A 21,662-nucleotide genomic window follows, 5' to 3' on the forward strand; every position below is an offset into this window, starting at 1 on the left:
GACCATTTTCCAAAAATTGTTAAAAACAATCTTCTTTTCTTGGCAGGACCGAGAGACCATATTGTCGCGATGGCAAAACAAGAATATGGAAAATCTAATCGAGCTTTCCAATAAAACCCCGGTGTGGAATGAGGGTACGATTTTCATTTATTTTTTCATTGAATTTGGTTAAGGACGCATTCCATTATGCTCTATATGCTTTACAACTTACCATACTACTGATGAAACTGCTACACTTAGGTCGCTCTTTATTGAAATACTAAAAATGATATTTTATCAAAAAAACAAACCAAGGTTGACGGATGTTACTGGTTGAATTCTCCTCAATTTTTTGACGGCAATACGATATAACCATATACAATGCGTTGAATTACCACCAAATAATAATCAAAAAGTTGAAACGGGTTAATTATGAGGCACATTGGGCAATGTAAGAATCATAACTTGCCTCGACTATAGCTCTAACGTCATCTGGTTATTAATATATTTATTTTCAGGAAAAATATCTTCTCAGGAACACTATATACGGATCTGTTCATAAGTTTAATGGTGAAAATAACGGCCCAAATAGACGTTAAAAGCGACATGCTTTATTTTCAAACGTTTCGGCAATTTCTAATTCCATCATGGCTTTTAACGTCTATTTGGGCCGTTATTTTCATCATTAAAATATCTTCTCAGTTAGTAGCAATATCAAAGCCCGTGTAGGTAGCATTTTTTGACGTTTCAATTGTCACAGTACGACCTTACGTACGTGTCGGTTTCCGATTCTGAATTTTTGTACATCGTTCATGCTATCCACTTAATATATCTACTGGTTCGCTTATAAGGCCTGTAATACTCGGCCAAATTTATTTTGTGAACGAAACGTTGTTTAAAGCTACATTTTATTTTTCAGAAACTCAGTCTTACGTGCTTAACTTTCGGGGCAGAGTCACACAAGCCTCGGTGAAAAACTTTCAGATCGTTCATCAGAGCGATCGTAAGTTGATTTTTTTCTTTTTGGTTTTATTCTAATCTAAAAGTAGCAACTTTTCAGTGGTGCCCCGCCTAAAATTATCGGCAGAAAATAAACCATTATGATGTTGTATTCTCGTGTCATAGAGCAAATTATGGTATCATTGAAATGCCTGTTTAGGGTTTATGGGATATTTTAGCAGTCAACCTTAAAATCGAGTTATATACCCAATCCATATTGTCTACACCAGGGGATGGGCCGTGCACCAAATTAACACTAATTCATATTTTCAGCTTTTACTAGAAAATACTAATGAGCTACCTTGACCGTACCAGACAAGTGTAGTTGTTGCAAAACAAATCTTTATCATAACAACGTGACACAAGTAAAACTCAATGAATGAAGATTGTTTTGTAATAGATGCTTCCCATTCGAGTTCAACTGCATTAGTGTGTAGCCTATTTTCGGTGTAGCCTATGGGTTACATCGCAATTCAAACAGGAAACTGATAGATAGAGCAAAAGTCCCGACATGGTGCACACTTATAGCCTTATTTAGGGAAAAATAGCTGGAAGAAGATGAAGGGCCGCACAAAAAATGGAAAAGGGCCGAAGGTTTCCCGCCCCTGGTGTATACCATAAAATGAAATGACATTTCGACAGACCTGCTTTTTGTTTTTATACAAACAAACTATTGCCCGTTAACAAATTTGCATTTTCACGCCTGTCAGTTCGTCAAGCATAAACCTCGTAAATACGTTGTCTGTGAAATTGCAAAGGCTACGGTTTCCCATTGATATCGACTCTAGAAACCGCGTTCGTCTACCTAAAAAAAATTAAAAATTAAAGAAAAATGTTACAACTGCATGCGAAATACGCTCTGCGTTAAATATAGCCTGTGGAATGTCGATAGGCGTTTTTTCGTGACCAACACCCGTGTATAGGAAAACAACATACGAAAACGCCTTTCCATTAATGAACTGACACACGTTGTCATTTCACAACTCCCGCCGAGTTACTTTTGTGTAAATTTGCTTTATATACACGTTTAGATACAACGATGTTAATTAAATCAATATCGAACGAAAAATCCTTCACTCTATCATTGCAGAGTCGATATAAACAACGTTGTTTATTCTTATTGCTCGATGGTTTTTGCTGTTTCTTATGAAAGGGAAATATCGATAATAAAGTCGATTTTTATTTCTATTAAATACAGTAGGTCCTTTTGCTGCCGTCTGGTAAAATCTGTTTAAAAATATAAAATGGTAAATATAGAAATGGTCTAACAAGGTTAAAATTGAGAGTGAGAAAAAATAAATGTAGAATCGACTGAAATAGAACTACATCTGTTATTTTTTCAGTTTTCTCAAGATTCGAATTACTGAATGCATGAAGCGTAGAAGTTAAACCAAAATTTGAACTAATAATACGTCATCTATAAAGGTCATTTCACAATATGGTTAAGATATTTTCATAATAACACAAATGGTAAAGATTCATACTTACAAGCTTGGCAAATTTCGACAAATTTAAAGTATATCATAAACGTAACGGCACACGTATAGCAATCAAATTGTTTTACATGCAAAAATTAAAACAAATAACCCAATCTCATTAAAAAAATGACTAATGAAAAAAACCTTTATTTTTTCATTTGTCCAAAAGACTTAAGTCAAGTTAACACATTTGCCCACAAGACTTACGTCAAGTCAAGTAATTTCGCCCAAACGACAAGTCAAGTAAAGTAATTTGCTCAAAAGACTTAAGTCAATTCATTTAAAACCAACTTAAGTCAAGTTAAGTCATTCGCTTGAAAGACTCAAGTCAAGACATTTGAAAACAGTGACTTAAGTGCAGTCAAGTCAAGACATTTGAAAACAGTGACTTAAGTGCAGTCAAGTCAAGTCATTTGAAAATAGTGACTTAAGTGCACTTAAGTTAAATCTTTTAAAAACAGTGACTTAAGTGCAGTTAAGTCAACTCATTCGAAAACGATGACTTAAGTGCACTTACGTCAAGTCATTACACCACTGCCCACCAATGTGCTAAAGAGCGCGACTTCTAACACCGTTCTCTTTTGGCAGCCGAGTACATCGTGATGCAGTTCGGACGCGTGGCAGAGGATGTCTTCACCGTGGACTACAACTACCCGATGAACGCCGTGCAGGCATTTGCAATCGCGCTCTCCAGTTTCGACAGCAAGCTCGCCTGCGAATAAAAGTGACGCACATAGCGCAGACTTTTGCTTTTTTTCGTCCGGCTTTAGCTTGTGTCGATCAACGTTTGCGCTTGCAATTTAGCTGTTCTTCGCTTTAAATTATTTCTCGTTTGTCCCACACGTTTTTCTTTTACTTTTTTTCACGTGCCGACAGTTCTGTAAGAGGTTAAAAAACGCCGACTAACCGCTGACGATTGTATTAACAATCTGAACCGCAATGGACAAAGCTGAGTTACAAGCGCATTGAAGTTCGTTATGAAACGTAATCTACCGCCAGCACTTTTAACCGTGTATAGGTAATCTATACGTAGAACAATGAAAGACACACACACATATGTGTTTTAATAACAACTGTGATCTATCCCCTCGGACTGTCATACGTAGAACAACGTTATCTACACGGAGGCGCTTTACTGCTTCTTTTGAAACACCGAACTCTTTAAAACCTTAAATGCTTGTTGCCTGGAGCATTATAACATAATGTTGCAAATTGGCTCGCTCTTTTAAAGCTGATGGCCGCTACTCTTGGCCGATTTAAGTCAAGGTGCTGTAGATGTATCTTGAGATGCACTTTGATCATTGTAGGACTCACAGTGCCAAGTATGTATTTCAACTGTGCTCGAATCACAACCGAGGTATCTAGCAAGCGTGCTTTATCATTTCATATACATTTGAAAGGTGCCAGCAGCAACCCAGCATTCCTAATGTGTTTTTAATTGGAACTTGAACCTTGTGTTGAGATGCCAACAGCCGCGAGTATTGAAATGCCCACTGACAGATTTACCTGTTCTTGTTTAATCAGCTTCGTGTACTTACTACTGTCCGCATCTCCTCGCCGACCCTAACATTGTGAAAAAATGTATTTTCTTTGTGCCATTTTTCTTTCTATGCTATTCTGCATTGCCGCACGACGGAGCCAAAGCGCCAAATCGCGGACTCCGTACGCTTTTCCACGCACGTCCGTCTTTCACCCGGAGCCGCAAACTGCCTGACTTCAGATACATTCCGCCAACCATGAAGCCATGCGCCAACTCCGCGTCTCCCTATTCCGCTTTTTGCTTTCTCCCAAAGTTGCCAGACGCCAGTGTTATTCCCTTCCGTACAGACAGGTTTTTGCCTGGTGACATCATTCGATTCGAATGACGTCACTCTGTTTGCGTAATAACGCCTTTTACCGTTGTTGTTGTTGTCGTATTTATGTCTAACGAAATTCGGCGTCGTTTTCAGCTTATGTTGAAATGACATCACGTTTCACTGGAAAGAACGTCATTTTCTTGTGTGGTGTTGTCACTTAAGTCTTAAGGATGATATACCTGTTTGTTAATTTGAGCTAAATCTTTTGTTGTACGTTGAATTTTTCCAGACTCATAACAAGTATTATAGGCGCACTTTACGAAAGTATTTTTTTCATTTTTTATGTAAATTAAATGACCTGTTCCTGTAACGTGAGTACAAGTTAACTTCGCCTAACGAAAGTAAATATTTTGTCTTAACAGACGTTGTGGTACTTCTTTTTTTGTCTCGATACGCCATCTTTATTTCGAGTAAAGAAATTCTTGGGTCTTTTCTTTTTTTATTGTTGATTTGAACAGATGCTTGATTGGTGTTCATACTTTGCTAATTAGCAGTAAGAACGCCAAGTTTATTCCCCAGTATTATTTTTAAAATAAAATAGCTTATGTATTCTTTTACTTTAATCAGCTGACCTTAAAATAAAATGTATTGTACTTCCCGTGTTGTTCAAAGGAAAACCTTGGTTAATTTGAAAAAATTCCGTAAACTTTTTGTAACTTTTATGTGATTGAATATGTAAGTCAAAGGTCATGAAATGCCGGACTTTTTCTAAGTATTCTCGCGTCCTTTTAATCTTTACTTTTTTCTTTTTTGCAATCGCTTTCTCTTTTGGCTTTTAGAAGTTGGACGTTCAAACGGGATAATAACATCGATTGTCAATTTCGATGGCCCGTGTTGCACCGTTGGCTTACTTACACTTATTCGTTTGGTGTTGTATAATTGTTGCAAAGTATAAATATCGTTCAAGTTGAAAAGCCACGCGTGACAAACCAAAGGCAGGCTAGTCAATAACGAAAAACACTTTATTATTATTGCACAACAGCACACGATATGACGTCACAAAAGCACAGGCAAGGATTGGCCCCCTGAAAAAAGTCCCACGTTCAAATCAGCAAAGTTTAAAAAAATAAGTTAAACAATAAAAAAATTGCCGAAATTTCAACCATTTAAGATCCTGACCATAAAGTTCACAGAACAATGTTCCGCGCAAATTGATTTCCAGTTTAGTTTTTTGCATTACCCTGTTCAAAATAACACTGACAGAAAAGTACCACTTTTTTGTTCGCGCCAAATTTACGCGATCGCGATTTGTCTATGACGTCACGAAACAGTAGCACCTTCGGCAATAAAAACTCAATGCAACAGCGCATATCGAGCCGAATTTACTGCAAAAGCAGCAGGAAAAGAGATTTTAGCAGAGCTTCAATGTCGGTATTAAATAAAAAAACAACAACATTTAACGCAAATGAATCGATTGCCAGCGTGAAGAAAGGCAGGTGGCCCGTCATGAGAAATTTGGCAAACAACTTAAAAAAGGGGTCTCGTGCGGTGATCATTAGGGATGTCTGTTACATGAATGTTATTACACAAAAGCAGAATGTTGGGCGAAAACGGAATCATACTTTACCACGAATAAGCTGAGTTATCTTGGATTGTTAATATAATGCGCCGAGAGAGGTGTTTAGGTAAAAAATGGTTAATTGGTTCTCATATCATTACGAGAAGCCCAAGTCCGTTTGGCATCGGATCGTTGCCACGACTTTAATATCCGACAAGTACCGATACTTTAAAAGCTCCGATATTATCGATAATCCCTAATGTCCACGACTGTTTACTTGAAAACATTTTGCTTTAAGTATGCCGCAAAGTCGTTTTGTAAAAACATTTTTACCAGTCCAATAAATTAAATTCTCAATTAAACCAACTTGTTGTATACTTTAAATTAAAACAAATCTTGCGACCGAAAGCGCAAGGTCTTTCAACCCAACACTGGAATCAGATTACGCCGAAAACGCCCTAAAGCCCTGTGAAAGACAGGTCTGCAATCAGCGGGAGGATTTTGGTTTCAAAATAATTAAGGCCGACAAAGTTGTGTTTCCTGAATAAAAAAACATCGCGCAGTCACTTGTCCGAGGCGTCGTACACGACTATTTCGTCGGGCGCCAAAATCCGCGAGCCGTTGTGCATCTGAAGCCCAGCGTCTCCGTTTTCTTCGGGGCTTCCAACCTCAAACACGGCCTCATAGTCAGGGGCGCGGTCGCCGTTTGCCAGCAGCGGCTGCTGTTCGCCGTTCATGCCATTGGGCAGCTTTTCCAGTTTGGTTTCAATAATCACCTGCTTGGGTTGTTCGTCATCCTGGGACTGCATGCAGCGAAACCTGACGCGAAATGCGAGAAAAATCTTTGAGGCCTATATGGTGTAGCCTATTTAGCTGTTCGTTTTACGTGCAACCGTTAAGACAAATGGCTCAATTTTATTACAAGATGCTAAATAAAACACCTATAATTTCAACCCAAGTCATTTGACTCAATTACGTTAGTCCATGTCAAATCCTTTGTCCAAAAATACATTAGTCAAGTAAAGTCTAAAAAACAGTGACTTAACTGCAGTGACAATGACTTGAGTTAAATGCACTTAAGTCACTGTTTTCAAATGACTTGACTTGACTTAAGTCTTTCGGACAAATGACTTGACTTCACTTAAGTCTTTTGGACAAATGAGTTGTTTTGAGTGTTTTCTATAAGTATTTTTTTTATAAAATTTAACTATTTATCCAAATATTTGCACATAAAACAAAATCGCTTGCTATATGTTGCGTTTTTCTTATTTTTTAGTTCAGTTATTGTTCATATTCGTACTAGTTTAAAACTCTTATAGCTTTTATTTTTATGACAAGGACGTGGCTTGAAGTTGACTTGCTCTAATTATGACTTGACTGGGACGTGACTTGCGCAACTGATGACTTGGACTGTTACTAGACTTATTCATTAAAAAAGACTTAACTTGGACTCAAGTTTTTTTAAAATGACTTGACTGGGACTTAAGTCATTTTAATGACTTGTTTACAACACTGCTTAACTGCCTTTAAGTAGTCAAGTCAAGGACTTGCGCCGTAACAGTTCTGCTAAACTTACCCACAGAGGCGCACGAGGATACTGTTGTGCATGAACTCCTCGGTGATGTAACCGTACGACATATGGCGCGCATTCTTCTCTTCCAACTGCTTGTGCTTGAGCACCGAGTTGTAGGCGATCAGGCAGCTGCTGCAAACCACGATGATGATCACAACCGTCGCCAGAATCATCAGCGGTGTCAGGTTTACGTGGCTCGACTCAAACACAGTCGTCGTCAATATTGTGGACGTGCTCGTCGTTGGAGCGGCTGTAACATTCAACCGGGCGGCCACCATCGCTTTCAGTAGTGCCCTATAGCTTAGAGTAGCATTTCCTAGACGTAAAAAGAACAGCGGTGATTGGCAGTGTTGTAATGACTTAAATCAATGACTTGGCTTGACTTGACTTAAGTCACTGTTTTTACTTGACTTGACTTAAGTCTTTTGGGCAAAATGACTTGAATTGACATTTGATCAAATGACTTGGGTTAAAATAAATTGTTTTACTTAAGCAATCATTTATAAAATTTCGTTATTTATCCCAATCTTTCCACATAAAATAATTTGCTTGTAATATGCTGCTTTTATGTTTTTTTTTACTTGAGTTGCTCATAACAATCGAAGGAGTTTGCCGGTTTTCATAAAGTTTCATAAAAGGGCTGGAATGGAAGTTAACTTGCTTTAACTATGACTTGACTTGGGCAACCGATGACTTGGACTGGAACTTTACTTGTAATTTATTCAAAAAGACTTGACTTGGACTTAAGTTATTTCAAATCGACTTGTTTACAACACTGGTGATTGGACATGGACTGTTTTCGGGTTCGCGCTTATTGCAATCGATTCGGAAAGACGTGATGTAGGTGTCAGAATAAAAAAGGTACTCCAGAAATAACATCGAAATTAGAAAAGCAACATCGTCGGCATAAAGCACAGTTGGGAATAGAGTCAAAATAGGACTAATAGAAAAATATTCGAAATATGGCAAAATCGGAATAAGACCTAAACCCGCTAGAAAATTACCTTCTATACTGTTATTTTCAACCTTTTTGCTGGAGTGGAACCCTATGGAAACATTTCACTAGCTCGAGGATCCACAGTGCAATAATTCCACTGGCTCGAGGAACCCCAGTGTAAAAAACCTAACTCAATTAGCGAAACAATTTAGAAATTGCGGAACCCCTGTACTGTACTAGCGGAACCCTTAGGTTCCGCGGAACCCTGGTTGAAAACCACTGGAGTATAGAATAATAAATTCTAAACAACCTTTTTTTTTTAAATCTCGCCTAAAACTTCATCACTACTTCCCCTAGTGCAGGGGTTCTTAAACTGGGGTTCATGAACCCCTTAGGGGTCCTACAGCTAGCTTTAGGGGGTCCATGAAAGCCTAATTGAAATATTAGTGTATATTTAAAAAGCACATTTTTGAACCGAAATCAGCAGACATATGAAGTCTATTTGTATTGTGACGTAAATTCATGACGACATTTAAAACAAATTTGCCTATTGTGGTCCACGCGAGGCCAAAAAAAAATGTTAGGGGTCCGCGGTAAAAAAAGTTTAAGAACCCCTGCCCTGTTTAAAAAAAAAAGTTTAAACCCTGGTTATAACCTCACCCGTTATAGCCATCACTAAATCTCATGTTTTATTCCAAATAATTTAGGTATTATTTCTTCGTGATATACGTTTTTAGTTTTTTTTCATGTCATTGGGCTTAATACTTTAGTATTTTACATAATCCCTCTTTAGCTATATTTTTGCTTCAAAGCAGTGTTTCTTAACCTGTTTAGCGCTCGTACCTTTTGAGCTTTCATGAAATTTTCTCGTACCGCTCTCTTAAAAGGTCGACGGAAGTAAAAAAAAATTGATAATAGGAATTAAACTCAGTGCAATTATAACTTACGGATTGAATGCACGCATTAAAAACAGTCTTGTAAGTTCAACGATATTTACAACAAATAATCAGTCAATTTACTAATGATTTCTTTGTTGTTGCTTTTCGTTAATTACACATTCTTCACAAATATGCCTAAACATCGCATAATTTCACAATGCGTTTCGTACTCCCTGTTTTGGTGCTTCGTACCACCAAGGGGTACACGTACCCCTGGTTAAGAATCCCTGCTTTAAAGGGTTATTTGGTGCTCCCCCCTGAACATTAATCTCTACTGTAGGCTATACCGTTTTTTTTTGTCAAGCTCCAACTTCGACTACGGTACATAGCTCAGAATGGCGCTCACGAATTAGCCGAGATCGTGAGTTCGAACCTCACTTACTGCAGGCTCAATTTTCACTCACTGCAGGTATTTTTCTAGCCTTGCCTTGCCTGTACTACAATCATTTAAGTCAGAGGTTCCCAACCTTTTTTACACCGTGACCCCCTTTGGAAATTTTGATAGTCCATGGCCCCCCTATTATTTTCTAACCTTTTGAAAAAATTAAGAAACGTCATTTTAATTAAACAACTGGTTTATACAGTAACAGGTAGTTAGAATGATAAAACGATATATTCAGTTAATGTGGTGGTTGAGCTTGTTTTTACTCTGAAAATGTCTTAATCGCTGGTTTAGTGGTTGAAAGCAGGGCTGCGGAGTCGGTTAAAAACAACCCGAGTCCGACTCCGGCCAAAAATATACACCCGAGTCCGACTCCCGAGTCACGAGTCCGACTCCGGCCAAATGTAAGATTTTATCGAGTCCCGAGTCCAGCTCTGACTCTACAGCCTGTATTTTACCCATTTACGCAACTAAATTAAGGTGGATTTTCTGTAATCCACTCATATTGGTGTCATAATTGATCCACCCGCATTAAATGGTTTAAAAATATTTCACATTTGCTATTACACTTTTACAACTTACATTTTGCCGCCTTAACAGTTTTAAAATTTGATACTGCGCATGCGCACGTCGGACTCGGGACTCGGGTAGTTTTACGCGGTCTTACCCGAGTCCCGTGTCCCGAGTCCGACTCCGGCAAAACAAACCGACTCCGTCGAGTCCCGAGTCCCGAGTCCGACTCCGCAGCCCTGGTTGAAAGAGCCAGCCGCATGTCATATTTAATATACACGACACTGCGCTGCTTTGTCTTAAGAAGTAAAATTCTTGAAACCCCACATTCACAATGTTATGTTAATGGGAAAGGCAACAGCAATGGCATGATAATTTCATTAAGCTTACGGTACGATTTGCTTTGTTTTGCCCAAAATGTGGTCAAACTATCTTTCTCAAAGCTCAATCGGGTTGCCGTCAGTTCTTACGACCACTTAAAGATAATAAACAAAAAAAAATATCCCCCCTTGGGGGCCATGGCCCACAGGTTGGGAACCCCTGATTTAAGTCAACTGATTTGGGTAAAATAGCCTTCCCGAAAACTTCTGGTATATTATCATGGGTATGCTATTATCGTTGATCGGTACTAGGCCTATACTTGAACAGGTACTAGGCGTACTTGAGCAAAATAGCCTTCCCGAAAACATTTGGTATATTATTAAGGGTATGCTGTAATCGTTGGTCGGTACTACTTGAGCAGGGCTGATCTCAGTATATCTTAGGGATGGGCGGTACTTATTTTTTTCCGATACCAAGTTTGTTAGGCAAAAAGTAAATCAGTGCAATCTGATACTAAATAACGTCATTACTGTGATCAAACAAGCAAATATGAAATTTAAACGTTCACGCAATTTTCGAGGTTAGATCACAGTTTGCGCTTCAACGTTGACAATTTAGTGTCATTCCGTTGTTAACCTACTATAGTTCATACTATAGCATGGGTCGGCAACCTTTCGTATACAGTGTGTCAGTTTATGAATAATTTTAAAATATCAACAACTCGCCTGCCGAACATTTTTCTATGTTTGCATTGTTTGGTTTTGCACTGGCAACCAGGGCTGTGGAGTCAATTAAAAATAACCCGAGTCCGAACCCGGGTCAGACTCTCCAGCCTGTATTTCACCCATTTACATAACTAAAAGTTGATTTATATTCAGCAATCCAATCATAGGGATCATGGAAAATATGCGACCATATGCTATTCCACCTTAACAACTTATATTTTCTGCTTTATCAGTTTCGACATTTGGTACTGCGCATGCGCACATGTCGGACTCGAGTAGTCTTACCTCGTCTTACTCGAGTCCCGAGTCCGACTCCGCAGCCCTGCTGTGATCTGGCATAAAATGCCCTACGCACGCAATAAACAACACGCAAAGTAATACCTATAGCCGTAAACAACGGGTTTGACGCCCACTAAAAATAATGTTACAGTTAAGACACTTATTTGTGACACGAACACTGCCGAATCATTTGGCGTACCCTGAAAAATCATCCGCGTGCCACTTTTGGCACGCTTGCCAGGGGTTGCCGACCCCTGTTTTACCTCAAGGTAAAAATCGCTGTGTTGGGTCGCAAAATCGTGGCTAGAAATCCCATTTTTAGATTAGTATCGGATCGGCACCGATACATCCTAGTATCGGACAAATGCCGATACTACCACTCGGTATCAGGTATCGGCCGAAATCTGCTATTATCGCACATCCCTAGTATACGCCGCTGTGGATTCCATGGCTCAGTTGTTTAATCTCTAACGTTTTCTTTTCAAAAACGTTGGTATTACGAAGCCCAACTGTTACATGATAACACGACTATTCCCTTAAGCTATACATAAATGCATTTTTAATGGTTTACGTTTGCCACTGATATGAAAGAAAATGATTTAATATATTACAGCGAAGTCGTTAAAATTTATGAGCATTCACAGGAACGCCATTTCCGAACATTTATGACACATGTCTTTGCCGATTTATAAATAGCCTAAATGCCTGTATAGTGTTCTCTAAACGTATTCTCATATCGCCTAACTTCCATTTAAACAATTTAACAAGCGACTGCCCGAACTGCGTATTTCGACACTCTCATCTGTCATAGTACTTGTAACTTATAACTGTTTTTATGGGACATTTGTCGCCATGAGCGATTTCCAGAAGGCCAATAAACCGCTTTGTTTAACCACTTGCAGATTCGCCGACGCTTTTTGAGCGCAATAAAAACACACAGTCAGCTTTTTCAGCGACCATTCAAAAAGCACAGCGCTTGAAACATTTAAAAAAAAGCGGACTGCTAATTTTAGCAATTCGTAGGTTTAAATGACTGAGGATCAAACTCAAAGCAGGTAAACGACGACTCAACCTATATAACAATATAACTTTGACTTTCCTCCACTGGCGGCTGACTGCATTGTTGTTTGGCAAACTTTTGACAATCGCTTCATATACGCAACGGAAACTCACAAACGTATTGAATGAAACCTTTTAGACTGCGATTTTTTTTTGTCTGCGCTTTCAGCCTTCAATCGACTTTTTAGAAGATTGAAAACATTGCAAAACAGTCCCGAATCATCAAATGCGGAACGCCAACACCAACGTATACTTTCCACCTCGTTCGAATGGGAAGTGACGACAGTGTCTCTGTGAGAATGCTCGCAAGACAAATGGGCTGTTTCCCCTCGCAAAACAAAGCCCACCATCAGTCAGAGGTCACATGTTGCTGAATCAGTACGCGACTTTCAGACTTTTTTGTCAGGCTCGTTTAGATTTGCTAATCATAAAAACTGAATATTTTACATAATTTTTTCCTGGTTTGGGTTTTTCAATCGCCTTTTAAATTCCTTTGATGAAAGGCAATTTGATTGCGTACTAAACAAATTAACGTTTTGCAATGTGACATTGCTAAACTGGTACACGAACACTGCTGTTTGTTATTATAGTATCACTCAAATTCATGACTGTTTTTTAATATCAACTCTAAAATGTTACACAAAGTCTGCACCGTAGCACTGTCCAACTTTTAATATATTTCATTCTGGCTGAAATACGTGCTTTTATACTTTTAAACATCAATGTGTCACTCAACATCTCCATTTTCGTTCAATCAGCTAACTCCGTGGACTTATTTTTTACTGTTGTTCTTTATATACAACATAAACTGACCTAGAACTGCCTCGCATAGTATGTGAAGTTAAACAAACGTTTTCTAAACGTTAAGCCAGCAGACAAACGCTTTTTGTTCTTTATAACCCTTTATTCAAACAGACAGACTGCAGGACAGTTTAAAACCAAGTTACTGTCCAACTGCTGCTGCTAGACTAATGATCCTTTAAAAACGTTGCTACTTCGCTTTTGTGAAAGGTGGTTAACCTTAGGAAATGACGAATCAATGCCGAAATCTGTGGCCATCAACGCAATACGCAATTCCTGTCAGAGACCGTATACGCCTCTTCAAATTGACTTAATTCCGGTTTAACCGGGGACACTTTGTCGGTCAGTCAAGTGTCAAACTGTAGCTTCTATGTTGCTAGCAACTCGAAACGCTAAATCGAATGTTTTTCAGCGCGATGTTAACTTACCAGGTGCAAAACAAGCTCAATGTTTACATAAAACTCGACAGCCTTGACAAATTTCCGAAAGTTACCTTGTATACAAGTAACTTGTATGCATTGCTCGCGGCTAAACAGTAACTGGAGCGTTAGAGGGTGCTTTGTACCCACAATAACCGACCGTACTGCAGGTCCCGGAAAACCAAATTGATCACACACTGGAGTTGTTTCCTTTACTGCGCCGCCGTTTGATTAATTTCCCAGTTTTTGCTGTTTACGTCTATGGGCAAAGTGCGTGCCCAAAATTGGCTCAATTGCAGTTTTGTTGCACTCCGAACTTCCCTTTTCACTATAGAATTGAAGCTTGGGCCTGATTTTATTTAATTCAAAGAACTTGGGTGGATGATTGGCCCTTAACTCTTCTATTCGCTGTTCAGATTGTAAAACAATCAAAGTCTACGTGAAATGGAGCTTCACATGATTAGCCAAAGTGCCGTCGTTTGCATAGTTTTTACGAAATACCTGATCTATATATTTTAAGTTACGCAAAACCTTTAAAAAGGTAATTGGCTTCAATAAACAGATGTTAATTATTTTTTAATAAACAGACGTTAAATCAACGGCAGACCTGGGCAAACCACGGCCCGCGGGCCGGATCAGACCCGCCAAGCAATATAATCCGGTCCGCGGCTCATTAAAATAGAACTTTTATAGGCAAAAATAAGAGTTTTTCAATATTTTGTCAGCCGTTTCTATCACAAAAGTTTGTTTTTGAGCCGGTTCTATTACAAAAGTGATATTTTTCAGTCGGTTCTGTTACAAAAAGTCATATTTTCGGCAAATAAACTGATTACTTTATATACGGCAGAACTTGGTCTTACGAAGATAAATCGAACCCACTGAATCCCATCACAGTTAACAGCCACACTAAAAGCAGCAGTCGTCTCATTACTTGTACTTATGACGCAACAATCCAATTTTCAGACAAACTATTACAAAACGAAAATGATTATATTTACACAATGTATTACTGCTACTTGCGAACTTGACCATTGCACATTTTGAAAAAAAAACACGTGGCTACTTGGATCTCAAAAATTATCGTATCAGATAAGATGCAAAAATCCATTGACAGTAACCAGTAATGCTAGCCGGTTCGCTGATCTCATAAAATTTCGTGAGACGGTTCAACAGAACCGGTGCTCACCGGCTGAATCCCACCACCGACAGGACCTATTTCTACTCTTACCCAATTGTCAAAACAAGGAAATTTAACAATTCTTTCAAAAGAATTCACACGTTGCATTATGTTTATTCGAGATCCCATTTTTGACGCTGCCCACCAAGACAATTTATGGTTAACATGCGGCCCACTGTTAAAAATAATTGGCCACCCATGATCTAGCACAGGGATGTCCAACCTGCGGCCCGTCTGAAATTTTTGTGCGGCCCGCTAGTCATTTTCACTCCCAAGTAGTATTTTGAACGTTAAACATTAGCCTAATTAAAATGTACCAGTCAGCTTTCAGGGGCGCACTAATAGTATAGTATGGGTTAATATATATATATATATAACTCTAAAGAGCAATACTTAATCTTGAAACGTAATAGATTCTGCGACCCATTAAATTATTTCAACTGTCAATGCGGCCCACTATAATAAAATGTTGGACATCCTTGATCTAGGCCTAGGCCCTAGGGCATAAGTTAACAAAGATACCAAGACGTCCTCTCGCGACGTGTTTCTTGGAATCGGAGGTATTTTTCAAGGAATTAACGGTGGCGGTGGTGATATGCCATCGCTTACGTAAGATCCAAGTGCCAAAACTTTTTTCCGGATAACCAACAAATACAAACTTTGATCCTATGTTGTTTTAGGTACTTTATGGCCGGTAAAACGGGACTTATAATAATTGCAGGATCCTGTGTGATGTTAAGTTGCAATTTGACAAAGCCCCTCTCTGCCTAATTATGTTTTTCTACCGTTTTAAATAATGCAATGTTTATTTTCCTCCAGCACATTGAAATTAGTTTTTCCAGTCGCAATCATTTCAGTTGCTTAACGAGTCTTCTCCGAAATCGGAATCGTCCAAATGTATTTTCCAAGACAGTCGTCAGAAAGCAGGGTTGTAAAGACTTAAGTCGATGACAGTGCACTTAAGGCATTATTTTCAAATGATTAAACCGGATTTAATTGTTTTGGAAAAATACTTGACTTAAAATAAAGTGTTTTCATTGAGCATTTTTTTTTATAAAATTTGGTTATTTGTTCTAATTTTTTCACATAAAACAATTGTTCATATTCGGACGGTCTAACCGATTGTGAAAGCTTAACGTGTAGTTTTATTGAAAAAGAACTTGATTGGAATTCACTTGCTTTAATTATGACTTGAACTGGGACTTAACCTGTTATTTATTTATAAAGACAAAAAGATTTGACTTGGACTAAGGGTATTTTACAAACGACTTGACTTCAGACTTAATTTATTAAAAATGACTTCTTTTCAACACTGACAGAAGTATAGCCCCGTAAACTATTTATTTCGGGAGTTTCCCAAACTCCGCGGAAGACGCGAAAAAACTACACCTGGGAGTGACCAAGAGAATACACACGAGCACAATGCGTGGCTGCGGTAGCGTGAGTAATAATACCGGCTACCGTTTAGAAGGCGCTAAAATCGATACATATATACTGCACAGCAAACGTTTGGTGATACTATGAGTGGTGCGATTATGTACAGTAAGTTACAATGTGCAAATTTGCGAAAAACAGCGAGAAACCAATACACAAACCAATGGAACGACGAAAATGTCAGATTGCTAATGCTCGATATAGGTGTCCAGTCCCCAAATTGCACGATACAGCAGATTTTGTACAGATATTTTGGCGCTGGTCTAGAATCCTAACCCATTTTCGTCCGAGGGTTAAAATTGCTAACATTATTTGGGTGAGGGTGCGAGTTGGCGTTTGGATTTCAATGAGTGACGGAATATTATTATATTTATTCTCTCAAATTTATTTCTTCCCTGCAATTCCATTTTCGACAACTCATTTCGTAACATACAAAAAGTGGTAGAATTCTAGAAAAGCGCCGATATTTGTCAGTTTTATAACAATGTAGCAGAAAACCAAATAGAAAAAACGCTGCGGTACGCCATTTTCCATTACTGGCTTATCACTATTAGTATTATTACAGACTGCGAAAGAAAAACGGCAAATGCGAATCGTTTACAAAAATCAAAGTAATAGAAAACGCAAAATACAGCAGACAAATTTGAAAAAAGAAAACTTATAGCAAAGCCGCATTACGACATTTCCACACAGAATCATAAGCGTTCGATTCTTCTCGCACCAATAAGTATATATTCGGAACTCGAGGGCTAAATGAAATAGCACGACAAAACATCCTTTCACGGTCAATGAATTGCACAGTGTACGAATAAGGAGGGAAGAAGTTATGATTTACTGAAGAAATAGAAGCTGACAAAAAATAAATTCATCGTGCAAGCGGGCCAATGCCTCAATCCTGAATAAACGAGAGAAAAAAATTGGTGAAATGCGATTAAATAAACAGTTTGCAATTTCTGTGAGCTAAATTTTGACCAATATGCAACATTTGTACTTTTAAGCATTAAGTCAGTTTGCGCACTCACGAACTATAAGCCACGATGTCATTTCAGGGATTTGCCATTTCGAGCGAAAACACAATCCTTTCGAGCTAGGCACCAACGATTAATGTTAAATGTAAAACATATTATACAAGTTATACACAATACATTTATTTTTAAAAAGTATACACAAATATCCGCAGCCGATCTAAATACTGTTATTCCGCACGCGTATTCAAAGAAGTACAGAAAAAGCACCAACGAATACGCACACAATGCCCAATTAAGCTACCGTTTTAATGCAACGCACAAGCCCTGACGGAATGCTATGGAGGCGTTTGAACCTGGAAATGCACTGGGATGACGTGTGACCTGACCACCAAAAAAATAATAATCCAATTTGCCCTGAGTGCGTGCTTGCAATTTACTTAAATACGCAGGGCTAGGGCGGTTTAATTATGCATTGCCAATGCTGCCGCCATTGTAGAAACTATGCGGAACGCAAAGGCGATTTTTGGACTGGTCCTTAACCACACTACACCAAACTACAATAAAAACAATGGAATATAATACGGATGTGACGTGTTGTCGAACTCCAAGCACTCTAAAGATGATTTGGACGGTGCGGTTATCAAGAAGTTGGAAGTCACATCGCAATTACGCTGTTTGAAACTTCTAGTTGAGGATTGGTTGTATTTAAACGTCAGACACGGGGGGCGTTAAAACCCAAGTTAACAAAATAAAATTTCAATCGGCAGATTTAAAGTTTGATAATTGCTCAGAGCAGCTTTTTTCTGATTTGCTCAGAGCAGTTTTAAAAGTTACCGGGCGACAACTATTTAAAACGCGTCATTAGGTAATACCTGCGTGAATAATTGCAGTACCCAGAAATTTATTATTGATTTCTCATCTGTTCCCATTGATTCTAGTGTCACATGGGCATAATTTTCCAATCGAAAATAGGCTCCTCTGATTTCGCTGAGTTTTACCAAACGTAAATTAAACGTTTTAACAGTTTGACGACAAATGTAGGTAATTTCAATGGACGGTTTGAAGACACATTTTTAGTTAAATATAATATGTAAATATTTGATAGAAGGAATCAAATAGATGTTTGCCTACATCAACCCTATTGACGCCTTTTGTTTACAATTCCTATCATACAAGGCGTCAGACCAGATTGGCGTCTCCAAAGGTTGAAAATTCATTGGCCTTTGCAACAGCCAGTCGCTTGCTTTTCAGTGTCGACGTACTCTTTAAGGTTAAACTTGTTGTTTGGATCCCTGTTGGTTCCAATGTAATCTGAGGCGCCCAGCGATTTCGTGAAAAGCTCTCTTGCAATGCCAGTGAACGCAACGTCAACATTTACACCAGTTTTGGCACTGGTCTCCAAGAAAACAATGTTGTTTTCTTGTGCCAGCCTTTCTCCGTCTTGATATTTCACCTGTAAAACACACATATTAAGTGATATATTATATATGCACATGGGAAACACGTTCAAATTAAAGGTTTTGTAACTAGTTGAAATATTTATGTGTGCAGTTAGTAGATTTTTCATGTTCTTTTTTAAATCTTACTCCGAAACTAACACTATAGTATGAAATGTATATTTTTTAAATTTAAACCATTTAGTGTTTTGCAAAATCAAACCCAATTCTGTTTATCACTGACATGCACATCCTTTACATAACCCATCTATAGGCTTGTGACAACACAGTGAATAGTTCACTATACTTGAGTGGTAAATGTTTTGATAGTGACAAACTGGCTTGTTTTGTAAGAAACCTTAGCATACAAAATCTGAATTGTAAGGTTAATCAAAGGGCTTTTGTACAAGGTAACCTATAGTACATCTAAAAAAAAATCTATATTGATTCTAGGGACAAAAATCAATATCAGACAAGACAGAAAGATATATATACATATACTTATTTCTCTGGCAATGTTACCTATATCCACTACTTAAAAATTGTTTTTGTCCCTAACCAGTCACATAAACATAGGTTTTGATTGCTAAACACAGGTGGCCTTTTACCATTGCCTAACATTGAGGTACACAAATTTTAAGAGTGTAAAAGCAGCTTTCGGTGTACCTTATTATTATTAAGAATAAAAAATATGATTTTTAACTGTTAATATTAAAATAGGAAAAATGATAGAACGCTTCACAGTTAAGTTTTTACCTCGCGATCGGACGAGCAATCACATTTGTTTCCAATTAGCATGAGAGAAACTTTTGGTGCAGCATGCCGCCGTATGTCGCTTAACCACGACCGTACGTTGGAAAATGACTGGGCGCTGGATATGTCATACACTAGAAGGAGTGCTTGGGCATCTCGAAAGAAGCTGTGCGTCATGCTTCGAAAGCGCTCTTGGCCTTTCTCCGACAAAGTACAAGAAAGCGGTTGTAAGATGTAGGAAGCCTATTAGACTTGGCATTAAATATTAATGGTGACATTAAGACACATAAATACACGATTCCCAACTGTTCAAGCAACATACATTGCTTGCAGTGGGCAAAAGCAAACAAGCCAGAAACATAGAACTTTTATACTAACTTAAAAAACTTTGTATATATAAGTACATCAATGTAAGCCAAGCACTATTGGCAGCCATTTCTAAAAAACAACAATGTCTACTTCGACAACAGAAAGTACAACACAAATACTGTTAGATCTAATAATATGTAAGTGATAGCATCTAACCGGCAGTGTCCCAAATTTGCAGTTTAATCCGCCTGTCCTCAACAGTAACCACTTTGTTTTTAAAATCCACCCCCACAGTGGAAATAAAGTTGCCATTCAGGAAGCTACCATCCTTATAGCGCACCAGAAGACAGGTCTTTCCAACGCCAGAATCACCGATCAGCATGATCTGAAAGTTAAGACACATTTATGCTATTTCTACTTTGTTTATTTCCATTGTGGTAAATGCATTGAAATTTCAGTCCGTTAAATTTATAACGTTAAATAAAATATCTAGGCCTTGGTCTAAAATCTTACAACTTTTTTTTTTTTAAAGTAACAAAACGAAATGTAAAAAATAAAATCAATATGGGGTAATAAATATAATAGTAATACTTGATCCAACCGAACCCAAACGCTAACTCTCACCCTAAACCGAATAAAGTTAGCAATATAAACCCTCAGATGGAAATGGAGTGGGATTCTAGACCAGCACCAATTTCTGTTTAACATAAATGATATAACAAATAATTTATTGAATGTTACAACTTTAGCTTTGGGCATAATGCAGTTTACAGTTGGAAAGTTTTGAGTAATTTTGGCGTTTATGAAATGCTACCCCACAAATTTACATGAAAGTAAGTTATTTATTTCATAAGTCAAGCTTACCTTGAATGTCAAATCAAAATCTGATGTCGATATTGATGACGCTAGTCTTCTTTTGGGCACTTGTCCATTCATTGCTGCAGTATGTTCCTTGACATAAAAACCTAATCTAAAAACTCTTTAGCTGTTTTCCTCAGCTATATCGACCAACGCAAAACTGTGCCACAAGAAAATTCCAGCTGAAAATAGCCAGATACCTTAGACACGCGTCCAAACAAACGGGAGGTTTCCACTGCAAAACAACATAAGCGCACTTTTAAACACTGTCTGTAAAAACGCCTGACATTTCCCACAGAAGTAATATCCCTCTCTTCGTCTCTTTTACTCTACAGCGCTTTCGCTCTTCTATAGGCTTATACAAGACGGCGAAATATTTCCTTTTCCATTCAAACAGAGTTGGACTTCAAATAATTTCGATTTTAAAAAACAATCGCGCTGAGTTATACCAACAAATAGCTATATACAACGGAAACGAAGGCCAAGCCTTAAATTTTATTTATTGTCGTTTTGTCATAATTTTTTTTCCCAAACAAACCAGCTGATTACTATCGAAAAAAGTTTGTTGATGCAGAACGGCCACGCATCGCTGGCTTCGTTGTCTATCATTAGAAACGGACGTGGCGTCGGAAAATATATGGACCGCCTAGAATGTAAACATTTAAAGGTTATTCTTACAGAAGCTTTGATGTAAGCAGACTATGTAACTTTCTAGGCTTGAATACATTTGCCCTGATAGCCCGTATGATAGTTGTGGTCTGAGATGAGCAAAATGTTTGTAAACAATGAACCACTTTCAATAGCTTCCCGTCTGTATGAGTAATACTAATTTACGGAATGATGAATGGTCGGAATGGTTGGAACGCTCACTAATTTAAGTGTTACCCCGTTAAAACAATTATTAAACCAACGCACAATATTTGGGTTAGGGTGGGGGTTAGCGTTTGGGTGAAGGTGGGTCAAGTGTTATTAT

At 38.2% G+C, this 21,662-nt stretch overlaps 3 protein-coding genes across 3 annotated transcripts in view; 1 reads left to right on the top strand and 2 right to left on the bottom strand.

Moving 5' to 3' along the window:
• LOC146136850 (protein king tubby 2-like) overlaps nucleotides 1–4,616 on the top strand; it is a 28,728-nt gene extending 24,112 nt beyond the window's left edge. The window contains exons 13-15 of the mRNA XM_083395551.1: nucleotides 47–134; nucleotides 899–982; nucleotides 3,045–4,616. Of these exons, the coding sequence (XP_083251677.1) occupies nucleotides 47–134; nucleotides 899–982; nucleotides 3,045–3,178 (306 nt within the window). The 3' untranslated portion in view covers nucleotides 3,179–4,616. The remainder of the gene's footprint in view (nucleotides 1–46; nucleotides 135–898; nucleotides 983–3,044) is intronic.
• Nucleotides 4,617–6,105: 1,489 nt separating this feature from the next.
• On the bottom strand, nucleotides 6,106–7,694 carry LOC146136852 (uncharacterized). Its single transcript, XM_083395863.1, has 2 exons — nucleotides 7,387–7,694; nucleotides 6,106–6,629 (listed from the first exon to the last, which is right to left on the bottom strand). The coding sequence occupies exons 1-2, from the start codon at nucleotides 7,659–7,661 to the stop codon at nucleotides 6,374–6,376; spliced, it is 531 nt and encodes a 176-aa protein (XP_083251989.1). The 5' UTR covers nucleotides 7,662–7,694; the 3' UTR covers nucleotides 6,106–6,373.
• A 10,425-nt stretch (nucleotides 7,695–18,119) lies between these two features.
• On the bottom strand, nucleotides 18,120–20,981 carry LOC146136853 (ras-related protein Rab-37-like). The gene is made up of 4 exons (XM_083395052.1): nucleotides 20,696–20,981; nucleotides 20,048–20,216; nucleotides 19,526–19,719; nucleotides 18,120–18,786 (listed from the first exon to the last, which is right to left on the bottom strand). Exons 1-4 carry the CDS (start codon nucleotides 20,765–20,767, stop codon nucleotides 18,547–18,549), a joined length of 675 nt encoding a protein of 224 aa, XP_083251178.1. The 5' UTR covers nucleotides 20,768–20,981; the 3' UTR covers nucleotides 18,120–18,546.
• Nucleotides 20,982–21,662: the final 681 nt, after the last annotated feature.

Source organism: Ascidiella aspersa, chromosome 8 (genome assembly GCF_963924565.1).
Source record: "Ascidiella aspersa chromosome 8, kaAscAspe10.2, whole genome shotgun sequence".
In the NCBI taxonomy this organism is placed as follows: domain Eukaryota; kingdom Metazoa; phylum Chordata; class Ascidiacea; order Phlebobranchia; family Ascidiidae; genus Ascidiella; species Ascidiella aspersa.

Excerpts from the sequence above, each read along its gene's own strand:
- LOC146136853 (XM_083395052.1), bottom strand. The coding sequence starts at position 20,767 with ATGAATGGACAAGTGCCCAAAAGAAGACTAGCGTCATCAATATCGACA. Across the intron at positions 19,720-20,047 it reads GCAAATTTGGGACACTGCCG|GCCAAGAGCGCTTTCGAAGC; the intron begins GTTAGATGCTAT and ends TGTCGGAGAAAG. Across the intron at positions 18,787-19,525 it reads ATTGCTCGTCCGATCGCGAG|GTGAAATATCAAGACGGAGA; the intron begins GTAAAAACTTAA and ends TGTGTTTTACAG.
- LOC146136852 (XM_083395863.1), bottom strand. The coding sequence starts at position 7,661 with ATGGTGGCCGCCCGGTTGAATGTTACAGCCGCTCCAACGACGAGCACG. Across the intron at positions 6,630-7,386 it reads ATCCTCGTGCGCCTCTGTGG|GTTTCGCTGCATGCAGTCCC; the intron begins GTAAGTTTAGCA and ends ATTTCGCGTCAG.